General features: G+C 33.6%; 1 protein-coding gene across 2 annotated transcripts in view; it reads right to left on the bottom strand.

Moving 5' to 3' along the window:
* Positions 1 to 551: 551 nt before the first annotated feature.
* Positions 552 to 17,540, bottom strand: part of CSNKA2IP (casein kinase 2 subunit alpha' interacting protein) — a 334,276-nt gene continuing 317,287 nt past the window's right edge. The window contains exons 5-6 of one of the 2 annotated variants that reach the window (XM_049628029.1): positions 6,120 to 6,163; positions 552 to 689 (exon numbers count right to left, since the gene is read on the bottom strand). In XM_049628029.1, the coding sequence (XP_049483986.1) occupies positions 640 to 689; positions 6,120 to 6,163 (94 nt within the window). In that variant the 3' untranslated portion in view covers positions 552 to 639. The remainder of the gene's footprint in view (positions 690 to 6,119; positions 6,164 to 17,540) is intronic. The other variant, XM_049628030.1, reaches the window with a different exon arrangement.

The following is a 17,540-nucleotide window of genomic DNA, read 5'->3' as shown; positions in this document are numbered from 1 at the left end:
TGGCATCGCATAACTGTAGCACAGCAACAATTGCCCTCTGTCGTGGTAAGGTGAACTTCTGGTTTGGGATTTCTCAGTCCTGACGTATTCCTCACTATGCGCCCAGCACCGTGCCTCCAGAATAACCGGTGCATCCCCAGGATGAACAAGGGAGGCATGACTGATTCTGTTCCCTGTACTCTTGACCTTGTGTTTGTCCTCTGCACAGCTTGTTACGGGTTTGACAGTAAACTAAGGTGAAAGCTACTTTAACAAATCATCAGTTAATGCTCATCCCCAGTATTGAACCAAACTAGCTCATGTGTACATACATTTTGAGATACTTTTGAGGGGAGGGGAGGTGATGGGTATTGAAGAGGGCATCTTTTGGGATGAGCACTGGGTGTTGTATGGAAACCAATTTGACAATAAATTTCATATATTAAAAAAATAAAAAATTAAAAAATTAAAAAAATTTAAAAAAAAGAAATACTTTTGTCACTGAATTTTAGTAAACTTTTGGGGCACATTATCAGTAAAGGAAATTACAAATAGAATACTGTGAGTGGCCTAATATTTTTAAATTCTAAATACATCTCCTCTAATTTCCTTGCCATGGTTAGGCTGGTACTTAAATTTTAAATTCCTTTTCTACCTTTCTCAATACTCAAGCTTAAATATGCTTTCAAACAGCCTGTCTTCTCTTATAGCTGACAGGAACATGAAAGAAAAAAGACAAAGGAAAAATAACAACATATGTTAAATATATAAAAATATGAATATATGCAATATGTATTAATATATAAACATTTTATATTTTATGTGATAAACTATATTTAATATTTTAATATATTTATAAAATAAATATATTTAGCAAATATATTAACTAAAATATAATTATTTTAAATATTTAATACAATAAATATACACAAGTATAAAAGTATAAATGTATAAAAAACAAAAATAGGTAGAGGAGCATCTGGGTGGCTCAATTGGTTAACTGTCTGACTTCGGCTCAGGTCATGATCTCACGGTTCATGGGTTCAAGCCCGCATCCGGGTCTGTGCTGAACGCTTGCTCAGAGCCTGGAGCCTGCTTCAGGTTCTGTGTCTCCTTCTCTCTTTTCCCCTCCCCCACTCGCGCTCTGTCTCACTCTGTCTCTCAAAAATAAATAAATGAAAAAACAATTTTTTAACGACAAAAATATGTAGTCATACCATTATCCTCAACTTTTCAAAAGTTTACATTACTCAACTTTGCGTTTACAGAGGCCTACATTAGTATCCGTTTTTGCTAACCAAAAGAAATCCAAAGAGGATTTTTGCTTTTGTGGAAAAAAAGGCAAAAAGTGCAAATAGCATTCAGCATTTGTTTTGCCTCAGGTCCTTACAGAGGCAGCACACACCCCTAACAACAAGAGGGGCACCACCAGGCTCCATCCCAGAAACTATGCTCAGCATCTCAGCATCAAGCTGCCATAGCTGTGAGCATCTGTGCTTTACCTCAATTTATTGTGTGCATCTGTTAGCAAGATGTATCCTATGGTATCAGGGAAATCTAAGAGAGCTTATTTTTTGGGCCAAAAAGATTTCCATATAAAATAACAGTAACTGCTTCTTCGCTCTACACCATTTTGGCTACGAAAAGTTTCATAGGAATGCTCTCTACTTTCGGACAGTGGGGGAAACCTGTATGTTGACATACACTCTATGTAATTCCTGCATCTTTTGTTTTTTTCTTTTGTTTTAAATGTATTTATTTATTTTGAGAGGAAGAGAGAGAGAGAGACAGAGACCGGGAAAGAGGGAGAGACAGAGAGAGCACAAGCAGGGGAGGAGCAGAGAGAGAGGGAGAGAAAATCCCAAGGAGGCCCATCACTGTCAGCATGGAACCGGATGTGGGGCTCTGTCTCAGGAACCCAAGAGGTCCTGAGCTGAAACTAACCGTTGAAAGTGAAACTAAGAGTTGGATGCTTACCATATTGAGTCACCCAGGCGCCCATGCATCTTTTGTTTCTTACAGAAAGACTACTTGCAGTGAAAACTCTTTCATTTATTCCAATCCATTTATGATGACCTCAAATCATATTCCAGCAAAGGCTTAATAGCAGAAATCTTGTGGGGTCGGGGGGCCGGGGGGCGGGGGGGGGGGGCGGTCAGGAGTTCCTGGTGCAGTTTTGCTTGCTGCCAGCATCCAAAGCAATATTTCAGTACAAGTAAATCAGAGAAATGGCCACTTTCAAGATGAGTTCATACACTCTACTAAGTTATTTGTCATTTTCAAATAGTTTGCAAATATCGCTTCTTTTTGCACATTTATTTTTCCCCTTGGAGCTTTCAGATTTTCAAGGAATGATTAATCCACACTCATTGTGTGCTTCTTCTTGCAGAGCACAGTTGTAAACACTAAATCCCAAGGTGACGTTTGCGTTTTTAACAGTGAAATTGAATCACAGACATAATTAACTCCAAGTTCCATATAAACAACAGCAACTTCTCTCCAAATTTGGTAAGTAGAGGCATTTTTACACTTATAACTCTGTTTATGCATCTAACTCTGTTTATACACACTTATAACTCTGTGTTATACACTTATAACACAGTGGCTTGTTTGGGCTTTGCAAATTAATATAACTTATGGACACGGGGATCTTGAGGCATTTGTTTCTTGTTGTAATTAAGTCACAGTCAGCTTTCCTGGGGTGGTATTCAAACAAATTGTTTCTGTTGACTACACCTTCAGTGCAAGATGGCAGAGTGACCATTTACTCTCCAGAAAAAGTCATTCAAGTAGATGTCAGTTACAGCAATGAGTGCTAGGAAGAAAGTTGTGAAAGATTACATTAGAAATAGTACCATCTATTATGTACAATTTTTCATATTTAGCTATCTGAGTGGCTGATATGTGCCAGGCATTGATTTAGATGTAATAATGTCCATAGTGTCCTTTTATCTTCATAAAATTCCTTTGAGTAACAATTGTTTCCGTTTTATGGTGAGCCATGTGAAGTCTGGAGAAATTGCTTAAGTTCGCACAACTATTAATTGACAGTGCTGTAAGTTTTATTTGGCTTCCGTAATCTGAATCACAATCTTACCTGAGGTCCTATGAGGAAAGGCAGAATACCAGTCAGGACAACAAGTGTGCTTACAGTCAAATTGGGCACGTGGTGTTGTTTCTCTAGTTTTATTTTCATATAACCAAAATATTTTTGTAATATCTGCCCCATCCAGATAGCCATACAGAACAGTACAGATAGGATTCTTTAACTATGAATACAATAAAAACTTTGTAAAACCTCTTGTGACCCAAGTTCTGTAATGAGAATCTAAATGGCATATTATATTCATTTGCGTAAAATGAATTATATAATAGATTTTATCATCTGTCTTTGCATCCTACACACAGGCCTTGATGATAACCCCTTACTCAATGTGAATCAGAAAATAATTTGTTTCCAATTGTATCCTCTTCTGACTGGTCTGTTCAGGGCTGTCCCATTTTTGCTTTAAGGCCTATGGAACTTATCACCAGTAGGTCTTACTCTTTGCTTATTAATCTTGGCTTTGATTTTTTTGAACTTCTAAGTGGAGCATGCTGAGCACATTATCCTTCTGGGGCAGTAGTTCTTCGTCCTTTTTTGACTTCTGGATCTGAGCTTCATCAAAGACTCTCTGTGGACTGCTACAGAGAAGAGAGAGGTTTTACATCTTTGGGGAAAGGGGTCTCTTTCTTTCTGAAAGTAAATTTGCAATTGTTGAGCACCATGTCATGCCATAAGCAGCCCTCTGTACAGCCTGGAAATGGTTGCTAAAGAAGTCGTCACTCATGCCCTAGCATATGTGGCTTGCAAATTCCACATAGTTTTCTTCTTAAAAAAATCAGTGTCAAGGGAACAATCTTAATTCCGATAACATTTTCATGTCGAGCAAGTATTTTCTTTCTCTAGTCTTAAGATTAAAAAAGACCACAGACTCCAATTACAGAAAATGTATACTATCTTTACTATTAATTCGCATGTCTTGCAAGAATATAAGATGGTGTCTTTTCACAGTATCTGGCAGATTTGAGTCTTTTGTTTGTTTTTCACATCTTCTGAATTTTTGCTGATGTCTAAAAGTTAACTGTGAAATCCTTAGGGCTAGAACTTGAGGGGCTTTTATATTTCATGATTAAAATGCGAAGTAGATTTTTTTGGAGACCTATAAATGAATATATTTTAACAAGCAAACAAAAAGACTGACATTATTGTTCATCAAAGCTGTCTTGTAAAAGAACTTTCTGATGACAAAGAGGATGATGCTACAAAGAGAGATCACGTAGTCTCTAATTACAAACAGGCAGTGTCTCTGACTTCTAGTGTTCTTTACTTGTAAGCAAGTCAGTGGCTTGATTTTGTAATTGCTTTAGATCCTTACAAGTATATATGCTATGAATTGGTTTACATCACCGTCTCTGTGATGTTGAGCTTTTTAAAAGCATGTCCTACGAATTCTGCTTCTTTCCATTTGCCTTCATTTTTATATTGCGTTTACAGCAGCACCAGCAACACTAATCTTTAATAATGCAAAAAGATACATGAGTAATGTATTATGTCAAATTAACACAAAAACCCTAACACTATTTATTCCTCCCCATAGTTCATTTTAATTAAAAATGTATTCCTAAATACTTCCTTGATTAGGGACTAATGCTCTATTAATTTGAAACACATCTACTGAGAACAGAGTAAATTCAGAGAGAGGAACCGACATTACATGAAACATAACTTATCACCCTGAAGAATACATTATGCCACTGTTCACAATGCATGCAGGCTTTCCATTATGCATTAAAATGCACAATGCAAGCATAATGACAGATTTGGGGAAAAGACTGTAGCAAAGGAAACTCATGAGGGATACTGTGCAGGTATGTATGCTAATAGTAGAAAAACATTTACAATTTGCACTACCAAGAGAAAAATAAGCATGATGGATGAATAGATGTTCCACAGAAATGTTTTCTAAAATGTAGTCATTGATTTCTTAGTGACTGAAAGCTTACATCAATTTATCAGTGACTCTCTTAAGATTTATTGAACACAAATTGTATGTTAAATATTTTAAACTTTGGGAAAGTAAACAAAACAAAACAAAAAACAAACAAGAAAACAGCTAGAAAACCCAATTTCATCCATCAGGGTGTTTACAGTCAAACCAAAGAGGCAAACAGCAACTTTTCACAACCTTAAAATATTTACAAAATAAGCTTTTTTCAAGCAAGAAAGTAAACAAACAAACAAAAAAAGTTGTTTATTGAGAACTTGAAGAGGTAGGTTTCAAGCTAGAATATGAAATTCAATGATAGCTTTCTATTAAGTGAGAAGAGGAACAAAGCTTTGTAAAGTGAAAAAAAATGTGAGTGTCAGTGAAACAGGCTAGATTATGTGGGGAATGAGTAATGGAGGAATCAGAGCATTAACCGGTGATATGTGGATTTTAATATCAGACTAAATATCATGGTAATCATACTAAAACTGGCATACTTCTACAATACTAAGGAAATTGTACAAGAGAAATGTGTGGCTTGTGTGAATGCAACCGATGAATAATTTTAGAACCACTAGCCAAAGAATCTTTGAAGAACAGCTTGAAATATGTAAATATGCAGCAGTAATGTTATTTTTCCTCAGCTTACTTATTAGAGAAAAAAATAAGAGAACAGGTATAGTGGGGATGTCTCAGCTAAAGCCCACCCACTGCAAAAATATGTCTCTACATATACATATACATATGTATACATATACATATACATATACATATACATATACATATACAGATACACTCTGCTATGGTGAGGAATTATAGCTTCATTGAAAAACTCTACCAATCAGGGAAAAACATCATTGGCTGGATGGGATGGAGAGCAGAAGTTATTTCTGACCTTAAATTGGAGATTCAAATATTTTTACTTACTATGCAAGTAGCCTCAGCCTTACTTGCGTGTATTTTGTTTTGTTTAGGTTTTTATTGTAAACTGAATTGTATAAACATATTTTATGATGATCAAAATAAATTATCATTTTAATAAAAACAAAAAATTCTAATCATTTCTCCATATGCATACACAAAACTCATAGGGCCGATGTTGATACTTACAGTTCAGAATTGAAAGACAATAAAGTTTGAAATGTTTAAGTACCCTGCAAAGAAAAACAGCCAGGGTGAAGAAATCGGGCATCAATCCCATGTTTTTCTAATTCCAAACCATGGTCTGGAATAATTCAAAAACTCATTTTGATTAAATATAAATTATAAAAAAGAGTCAAGGGAGGAAAGGAAAGAAGAAAGGAAAGAGAAAGGGAGGAAGATGGAAGGAGGGAAAGAAGGAAGCAAGGAAGGAATGAAGGAAGGAAAGAAAAGAGAAAAGACAAATAAATTAGTATAGCCCTTGATTTTTGGTTGGAATCTATTCTAGCTGATATGTTTGGTAAGTAATTTCATCAACAAGTTATACTATGTAATATATCCAATGTGTCTCACCACAGACTTCACTGTTGAAACTTTATAGTGATTTTTGAAAATAGGTATTGAGAATCCTCTTTTTTTTTTAATTTTTGACTTTTCTAATTCATTTGTTTTTCCAGAATATTTTAGAATCAGTTTACCTATAAATATGTATATACATAAATACATGCATACATATATACATGCATATGTACATAGACATATACATATATCTTTCTAGGATTAATTTGGGAGTAATTGACATTAATAATATTGAGTCCTCCAATCCATAAATGTGGCATTATTTCTACATTTATTTAGATCTTCTTTAATTGCTTTCATCAGAGTTTTCTAGTTTCCAGCCTATTGGGCACATGTCTTTAGACTTCTACTTTAGTATCTCTCCTTTTCTATGCTATTTCTAACATTATATTTTTTACAATTTAATTTCTAACTATTCATTCTAAAAATACCCAAAATTAATTTCTACGTTGGGTTTTTTATAGAAATTTTGGGATTTACTTTGTAAAGATTCATGACATTAATGAACAGTTTTTATTTCTCCTTTTCTAATCTGTGTGCCTCTTCCTTTCTCCCTCCCTCCCTCCCTTCCTTCCTTCCTTCTTTCCTTCCTTCTTTTTTTTTTTTTTTTTTTTTTATTTTAGGGAGAAAGAGCATGAGCAAGGAAGAGGGGCAGAGGGAGAGAGAGTGAGAATCTTAAGCAGGTTCCATGCTCAGCAAAAAGCCCAAAGGGGGCTTGATCCCATGAGCCTGGGATCAAGACTTGAGCTAAAATCAGGAGTCAGATGCTCAACTGACTGAGTCATGCAGGTACCTATTTCTTTCTTTTTCTTAACGTACCATGAAGCCTAAGATCCCTATTACGGTGTTGAATAAGTAATGCGAGATCAGTGTAAGTCTTCTATTCCAATCTACCACAATGACCTATGAGGTCAGCTGTAGTCTTCTGTTTTTATTATTTTGTTTTGAAAGGTTGGAGAAACTGTTTTCTCTTCCTAGTTTGCTAACAATGTTAATAATGAATGGATATTGAATTTTTCCAATTTTTGTTTACATCTATTAAGTTGATCCTCTTTTTTTCTTATTTCATTTGTTGAAATGGTGAATTATATTACTTACCTATGCTTCTATGTCTTTGACTTCTGAATAGTAAGTTAAACTTACATTCCTAAGATCACCACTTAGTGCTAATGTATTATCCATTTCATTTATTGCTGCTTTAAAGTTGTGAATATCTTGTTGGGAAAATTTGCTTCTATGTTCACAAGGGATATTACTCTGTAGATTTATTTTCTTGTTATTCCTTTGTACGATTTTGGTATAAGAGCAATAATGACCACATAAAGTAAGTTAGGAAGTGCTTCAACTTATGATATTTTCTGGAAGACTTTGTGTAGAACTAGTATAATCTGTTCCTTGAATATTTGCAAGAACATCACTGAAGCTATCTGGGCCTGATTTTTGTTTGGTTTTGATTTTAGGTTTTGGGGGCTTTGTGTTTTGTGATTGTTTTTAGTAAACTGTTTAAAAAATTCAATTATTTAATAGATATAGATTATTCTAGATGAACTTCAATAATTAATTTTTTCCAATAAATTTATCAGTTATGTGTAAGATATTGAATTTTTTGATTTGGAATTATTTATAATATTGCCAAATTAACCCTTTAATATCATAAGGGTTGATAATGATATATATACTCTTTATTCTGTATGTTGGAAATGTGTGTCTCTGTTTCTTTATAAGTCTGGCTTGGGGTTACATATTTGTTTGATATTTTTAAAGAATCAACTTTGATTACTTTGTCTTGCTCTATTTTTTTTGTACTCATTTTCATTGATCTCTGCTCTTAGTTCTTATCATTATTATTACCTTATTTATGTTTTATTTGGGTTTAAGTTCCTTTTCTATTTTTATTTCTTAAAATTGTAAATTTATTTAAGATGTCTTCCTTTGTCATATAAGCATTTAATGCTGTAAAAATCCTCTAAATATTGCTTTATCTTTATGCCATAAATTTTTATATGTTTTGTCTTCTTTTAATTCAACATGTTCTCATTGCTAATGTGACTTTTGCTTTGACCCATGGGTCACTTATAAGTGTCAGACATAATTTCAAAATATTTGTGTACTTTCTGGCTTTCTGTTATTGACGTCTAGTTAAATTTATATGAGGTCATAAAACATGCTCTATAATTTCAATTCTTTTAACTATGTTAAGTTTTGGTCTCGGTGAATGAATGTTCCATGTGTACTTAAAAATACAGTGTATTCTGTTGATGGTTGAATTGTTTTATAAGTTGCAGTTAAGTCAATTTGATAGTTTGCATTGTCTTTATAGATCTTGTACATTTTCTGTTTTCATATTCTATCATTACAAAAAAGGAAGTGTTAAAACATTCAACTAAAATTGTGGATATGTCTATTTCTTCTTTTAGTTCTACCACTTTTTGCTTAAGGAATTTTGAAACTCTACAGTTAGAGACATACATATTTAGAATTGTTGTATCTTCTTGAAAGAGTGAACTTTTCATTCTGTGTAATCTCTGTCTTTTTTAATTCCTGATAATATTGTTTCTTCTGAAGTCTATTTTGACTAATAATAAATTTAGAATAAATAACTAATATAGTTATTATAATTTTCTGTTAATTAGTGCTTCAAGATATACCTTTTTCCAATCTTTTAGTTTATGTGTATTTATAGCTTTATATTTAAAGTTGCTTTTGTGGTGGTTGGGGTAGGGAATATAACTTGAATCTTGTTTTTTCAATCCATTCTGGCAATCTCTATTGTTTAACTGTTATGTTTATGTCATTTATATTTAATGCAACTTTTGATGTAACATGATATAAATCTATAATCACAGTATTTGTTTTCTACACAGTTTATTTTTTCTTTATTCTTTTTGTCCACTTATATACCTGCTTTGGGATTAACTTAGTTTATTTTATGATTTCATGCTATCTCTAGTAATGGCTAATTTTTATAACTATTCTATTTATTTTCAATTACCCTTGTATTTACAGTATTTATATTTAATTAGTCTAACTTCAAATGACATTATATCACATCATATAAATATATGATGTGATTTATATATTTATATATAAATTTATACATAAATAAATTTATATATAAGTATAAAATGAAGAAACATGCTTAAAATGGTGTACTTCTAATTCTTCTCTTATTTTATGCTATTGCTGTCAGACATTTTAGTTTTATGTATTCTATAAGCCCACATTATTACCATTTTTGCTTTAGACATTCAATATTTTTTAAGTTATTTAAAACTCTGTGTCTGTTTTTCCCAGCATTTCTATATTCTAACTACCACTTCCACTCAGTCTTGAACACTTCACCAATAATTTTACCTGAATTCTTACATTCCTGTGTGACACCCAGAATCTCTTCCTAAACTCTACCAAAAGTGAGTCAGAGCTGACTCTCCATCCCCTCTTGGAGAAGTCTGTCTTTCGTTAGATTTAAGACTGCTTGTTTACTCTGCAACCCATCTCTCATGAGTTTATGAAAAATTATGGTTTTGTAGTTTCTCCTTTTTCTCTTGTTAGATTCATAGCAATGTTCTTTTCTTTTCTCTACATACTATATGAAAGCAGACTACACACAACTGAAATTTTAAAAACAGATGTTACCAACATAAAAAGTATAATTTTGCATTTATTACTTAGTGCATTATGTATACACTGTAGAGGAAATGAGTTAGTTACTTTAAGTTATAATTATATTTCGTGGAATATTTTATTTTGAACTGACTGTTTTATAGTTTGTCATTTAATTATCTATGTTCTATAACTTGAATAAGTCATTCAATTGATGAAGATTATGGAAGTGAATTGTCAGTATGCTTCTAAACATATAGCAACAAATCTATTTCAAATATTTATTCAACAAATAATTATTCAAGCTCACTATTGAAAGTTAGGGTGCTAATGTGATAAAGACTTTAGTTTAAATACCTTCTCTGGATGTACTTGGAATTTCTGCCTGAGGGTTTTATTAACAGTAAAGAAATGAGCGACTAGCAATTCTTTTTAAGTTGTGTATTCAAATACAAAATAGATTTGCTGATATTTATGACATACTGTAAAGAAAAAAATTAAGACACTTGAATAAAGTATCATTAATAAAATAAAAAGAAAATAAACTAAACCATATACCTTAGAAAGTGAATGTTGGAGACCAAACAATAATACATAATAAACATAATAAATACTTTCAAAAAAACAAGAATTAAAACTAGTACTCAAGAGCCAACAGGAAGACATTGTGTGTCAATTTTAGAGCTATAGTTGAAAGGAATTTTATGCAATTCATTAGCAGGTGGGTGTAAGGGTTCTAGTTAGGTCTAAAGAGACTAGAGCAGGCTCTTAGCATAAACTTTTGACACAGACCAGCAAAAATTTCTGTCCAGAACATGGCTCCACATTTAGAAGAATTTAATGAGAATAAAAATGTTTAAATAAGTACAACAGGGGCACCTGAGTGGCTCAGTTGGTTAAGTGTCTGACTCTTGATTCTGACTCAGGTCATGATCTTACAGTTCATGAGATTGCACTGACAACATGGAGCCTACTTGGAATTCTCTCTCTCCTTCTCTCTCTTCCCCTCCCCAGCTCTTGTTCTCTTTCTCTCTCCTTCCTCTCTCTCTCTCTCAAAATAAATAAACTTAAATAAATAGGTACATCAGATAATATAGAAGGAAAGAAAAGAGACTTTAAAGAGGAAAGTGAAGGAGCAGACCAGAGCTAGGGAATCTCAGAAATCAAACCACCATATTTTTGAAAACTACATAAAAACAACGAAAGAAAAAGCTCTGTTAAGTTAGAAAAGCTACCCTGAAGTGGCTTCCTTTTAAACATCCATAAAAATTGATTTCACATAACAATGAGCAATGGGAAAGGATTATGGCTCAAAACCCATAAAATGTTAGTATAAGGAGAAAGAGAATAAGTAGCAAAATAGCATACCTACAGAAAGCAAAAGCATATCAGAAAGATAATAATACAAAACTGATCAACTGTGTTTAAACCAATGACTTTATCATGATACTATAGGGGAGTGGGAAATATAATTGTTCATTTTTGTGGTGAACAATTTATTGTTTTTAGGACTTATAATTAAAGGGAAAATATGTTGTCTTTACTAGATCAATTGTACCACTGGAAAATGAACTATTGGAAAAAGAAAAATATCTCTTTCTAGAACCAGTCCATCTAATAATTGAAAATAAATTATAAACTTAAAATATTGCCATTTTTCCAGCTCACTCTAAATACACGATCTAGATATTAAGCAGCAACAGATGCTAACATCATAAAGAGTGAGACAACCAGACAGGATGTGCCTCCTGGTGAAAGAACACAACATCATCTAGATTTGCCAGTGATCAGATCCAAGAGACTTTGATTCTGAATTCATCTTCCCATTGGCAGGAAATACAGAGGAGAGGAGAACATGCAATCATCAAAATCTAGACTTTGAAAAACTCTAAAAAAGTCAAATAGCTTGGATTCTTCAACAAACTAATTGTAAAGAAAAGAAAGGAATAGAAGAGGACTTGTAGAATAATGAAGACTCAAAAGTAAATCATCAAAAGAAGTGAACTAAGGGCCGCCTGGTTTGAGCGTCCGACTTCGGCTCAGGTCATGATCTCGCAGTTTGTGAGTTCGAGCCCCGCGTTGGGCTCGTGCTGACAGCTCAGAGCCTGGAGCCTGCTTCAGGTTCTGTCTCCCTCTCTCTCTGCCCCTTCCGCACTCATGCTCTGTCTCTCTCTGTCTCTCAAAAATGAATAAAACGTTAAAAAAAATTTTTAAAGAAGTGAACTAAAAACTAGTGTCCAAGGTACATTTGGGTCATTAAACTATGAAGAAATATAAGAAGTGATTAATAGGAACTTCAAAATATTGAATAATTTGGAGGAGGAAAATGTAGTGGTGATTAGATCTATACTAAGCAAATAGCTAACATTGCACACACACCACTACTCAAATTTTGGAGGGATGTCTAAGAGAAGAGATTCTAGTATATTACAAGTAACTCAAGTCCATAGTAGCTTTATCATGAGGTAGCTTAGTGATGGGGATGGTGGAGCCAACTGCTGCCTGGGTTCAAATCCCATCTGTATTCTGGCAGCAGGACTGTGGACAAGTTTCTTCATCTGTGTAATGGAGATAGCTTCCCTCACAGGTTTGTCATGACAACAAAAATAAATGTTATAAAAAATTTTAGGTTTACATTTTATAAGTGAGAAAACCTTAGAATATTTGCAATATTATTCAGAAGTAAACATATATATTTTTATTGTTATTCCAACAAGTCTCAATATTTCATCTAGGTAAAACTCCAGAAGTAAGATTTAAGCCATATGAGTTGATATTTGACTTCAACTGAAGTGCAAATACTCATTGATTGAACTGAATTTGTAAGCACAACATGTCTTCCAGGTGAAGTGGCAAATATTTCTCAAATACTATTGAGTTTTTTATATCAGTTTCATTACTAATCTTTGTTCAATATCCTTATTGTCGGATCTTTTTATCTGTGTCTCTGTTTCTCTCTCTCTCTCTCTCTCTCTGTCCATATGACACTTATTTGAAAAGTTTTTGAGAAACATTTTAGGAAAGGCAAGCTTTTGTGCTGACTGCTATGATTAGTTGGGCCAAACAAGTATGCAATATTGTGGAATTTCATGGAACATTACTGTGAAGGCCATGCTGAATAAACAAAGGGCCAAGCTTGATTAAACTGACTCTCATATAGATGAAATTAAATTTTGCATAGTTCTTCTCAGATTAAATTTGGGGATCATTTTTGCATCAGGTTTGTAAAAAACTGGCACATGTTTGGCTACAGTTTCATTAAATAGTTCATTCTTTTCAAATAGTAGCTCCGAAATAGGTTTCATATTTATGGTAATTACTCTTTGAGATTCGAAAGTTTAAAGTTAGCATGTTTTACCTTACTATCTTTGGAAATATTAATTACATCCTGGCCTCCTGAAAGATGAGGGCTTTGCTATTATTTTCATATGTTTTAAGGGATTTTTCAAAGGTAAAATTTTAATGTCAAAAAATTTGGGATTTTTGTGTTTTGGCACAATTCCTTTACTCTGTCACAAATGATTAAAATATGCATCCTCATAAAGAACTATTGCCTAAAAATTTTATCCTCTTTAAAATATTTTTTTCTGATTACAAGTCATAGAAAGTTCTTAAAGTTTAAGTTCACTGAAATGTATAATGTTCAGAGGTAATGTCTCCTATAAGTTCAACCTCCAGAGATAATCACTGTCAACACTTTGCTCAAAAATGTCTCTTGTAGGGGCACCTGGGTGGCTCAGTTGGTTAGGCATCCGACTTCAGCTCAGATCATGATCTCATGGTTTGTGAGTTCAAGCCCCGAATCAGGTTCTGTGCTGACAGCTCAGAGCCTGGATCCTGCTTCAGATTCTGTGTCTGCCTCTCTCTCTCTGCCCTTCCCCTGCTCGTGAGCATTCTCTCTCTCCCCTCTCTCTCTCTCAAAAAATAAATAAACATTAAAAAACTTTCAAAAAAATGCTTCTTGTATATCATGTCATATATGGGTATGTACATATGGCTTAAGTATAATCTTACTATCCATAGTTCATCTACCTTTGTAGACTAAGGAAAGATTGTCTCAATTGGAAGCTATATATTAATTAATTCAGTCTGTAAAATTTGACAAAGAAATTTGAAACAAAAGTTAAGTAAAAACTTTCAAAGAGGCCAGTACCCATAAAGCACTCATTCATACTGGCTAATAGCATATTTAAAGAACCATTTGATGGAATGTCTGATGTTTTATATTTTTGAAAAGTTATCAAGTAGAGATATTAATAAGATCCAGTCCCTAAGTGACACCATAGAGAAGAGCAAACCTTGTCACCACAGATCATATCCATATTGACAGGTAAATGGAAAATAAACATTGTCTTATAAAGTCACTGTTTCCAGATCTCTTTTCATAGAAGCTTAGCATGTAGTTTAACTAACACTAGAACCATTAAATGCTAAAAGTTGCTCTATAATTATACCAAAACATTTTTATGCCATTTCTTTTTAGACAGACAGTTACGAAGAAAAGGAGATATGGGAATATATTTATTCATTCAAACTATTCATTTGTTCAGTAACTATTAACAATTGTGTGATGAGAACCATGCTAGGCACAAGAAACATAGCACTGAGCAAAAACACTACATTCTGATCTCAGATACATTATTTTTGAGAGAAATAGTTACGTATCAAAAAAATCACAAATAGAAGTCAAAGAATTACTGATGTGGTAATAGTTTCAATGCTAGGTACTTGCTATTACACAGAAAATAAAAAGATGAGTCTTAATCCACAAATATTTATTACCTTATAGCTGCATAAAGAGAATAGTGATAATGCAAGTTTCCATTACCCCAGGATGTGTGACAGGAAATAAATAGTAAAAAAATATAATCATTAGGTAAAGGCAATATGTTGGTATCACATAAGCATTAAGAGATGAATGGGTGTATTATAGGCATGGTTTTCTAATGCATGCAAACAATACACTGCCTTACAATGTGTGTACCTCCTAATACAAAACATCTACATCTGAGCTATGAGGAAACTACATTGAAGTTGTGTCAAGATACACATACTCATTTTTTCACATAAGCATTGATTATGAGTCTTCCTGACTAGTGGTTTCCATCATGATTTGAAATGATTTGATTTAAATTACATCTTTCCTAGAGGAGATTTGTCCAAACACAGAGAGAAAATTTTCTCCTAAAGTATTCCAGGTTTTAAATCAATCAGTACATGGAATTTTAACAGAGGTAACCACATAACTTACATTTCCAAGTTCCAACCTATTATTGTAAAGAAATTGCTGAATCCTCAGGATGAGTACAAACAAAGCTTGTCTGAGTTCACTCCCAGGTTTGTTAACCTTTGGGGGAAAATCTTATGTGAATACAGAATGCACTGGAAAACAAAGAAAGACCTGTCCAAGCCTCATGATTCAATGGTTAAGGTTGGAACTTTAGGATGTGGTAAATTTGAATTAGTGGCATTTAAAAACACTTGTGACTTCCAGAGATCTTGATAGCGGGTATGTACCAAATTTCTGGAAAATAAATGTTATATATACATATATATAAATAATTTAGCGGTTTTAAGAGTGGTTTTGCAGATACGCAGTGTTGAAAAGTTGGTTAAAGTAAGACTTCTCAATTTGGGGGGCTACTTGTGTACCCCAAAATTCGTGTGTTAAATCCAAATCCCCAGTGGGATGGTATTAGGAGGCAAGACCTCTAGGACTTGATTAGGTCATGAGAGTGGAGTCCTCATGAATGAGATTAGTGCTTTTATAAAAGAGAACCCAGAAAGCTCCCTTGCTCCATCCACCATGAGAGGACACAGCAAAAAGACAATAATTTATGAGCCAGGAATTCATCTCCTCAGACATGGAATCTGCCAGAGCCTTGATCTTGGACTTCCTGGCCTCCCCAACTGTGGGAAATAAATGTTTGCTGTTTAAACCACCCAGTGTACAGCAAACTGAACAAAACCAAGCTTCACGAAAAGAGGGAAAATGACATTTTTTTTCTCAGTCAGCCTCTGAATCTCAAAGTTGTTTTTGTGGCATACCTGTTTATGGAAATTTCATTCATCCACGTAAGGTATCATTGAAGAATGTGCATTTCCAAGCAGTCTTGGGAAGTTCTAAAATACAGCAGGCATACTTACCACAAAATTACACTGGTAAGTTTAATTTAAAAGAGAAAATATTATATATCACCTATGCCAAGACTGCCTAAATTATAGATACTGTTAAATTGTAGGGAACGTTAGGTTGGATTTTATTCCCTTTTTTGGACCTATGAGATCTTGGTTGCGTATCTAGCAGTCCATGTTTCCTATCTGCATTGATTGTTAGAAATGGCAAAGAATTTCTAACCACATCTGACTTGGTCAGGTTGCCATGTCTTATGGCCACCAGTTGACCCTTCACGCACATTACCAAGACCTCCCTTTTATGCTAAGAGGGAGAGAAACTTAATTTTGCTGGTAGTTGCTATATTGTCTCTCTTCTTGTTTCCTCACATTTTCAATTTTTGAAGAGTAACTTCCTCAGGGGCTCCTATAACCACTAAACCACTCCCCACAGTAAATCCCTTTATTACTGTCTAGCTATATATTATTGGCTCACTTAATTCTATTATTAAATAAGTTCATTTTGTTGGATCAAACCTAATTCCTTGTTCATTTGCTTATCTTTGGAAATGTGAAATCTCTCTATGATTAAAAAAGAAAGAAAAAAAGGGGCTATCTGATTTCTAATTTGGAACAGATAAACAGTTCTTCCAGACTGCTGTATGAAATAAGACAAAACGCCAACACAGAAACCTCTCTCCGTATGTTGTGGTTTATTCCAAAAAGACATGGAACCCAATGCTATTCCTCATCAATTAAGATTTAGTGTTTGAATATGCCATGATTTGTTCTCTAACCTTGATGGATTAACTTGAGAGATGTCAAAAGTAGCTGCCAAGTTTAGGGAGGAAAACAAGATAAGATTTATCCATACCAACAGATCTCTCAATATGTCTGGTTTTTATCACTTGTGTTGCCAAACAATTGTATATTCTAGAATGATCTCAGTGAATAAAGGAAGGAAAAGAGGCACTCTATCTTTTTTTGCCAACACTGTTATATATCGGATTATCTGAGCTTTAAAGTTGTGGCAGGACGTGAATAATGACAGGTATGACTACAATGTCAGAAACCCGTATTTTATAGTCCAGGTGGATTATCATAGAACTATGGAATTTTTGTGCTCCAAAGAACGTTAGAGACAATAAAACTGTTCACCTTTTAACATTTTTCCTAAATTTATGTTAGCCCACCAATCAACTGAAATACATCTCTCATGTATACAATATTAAGTATAAGACATTTCTTATGTGCCATTTCTTTAAAGTTAACAATTGCTACCTATCACTTGAAGAGGATGACTGAAATGCCTCA

This window comes from Panthera uncia, chromosome C2 (assembly GCF_023721935.1).
Source record: "Panthera uncia isolate 11264 chromosome C2, Puncia_PCG_1.0, whole genome shotgun sequence".
In the NCBI taxonomy this organism is placed as follows: domain Eukaryota; kingdom Metazoa; phylum Chordata; class Mammalia; order Carnivora; family Felidae; genus Panthera; species Panthera uncia.
Note: the sequence above shows the minus strand (reverse complement) of the source record. Positions and strands in the feature narration are given on the sequence as shown.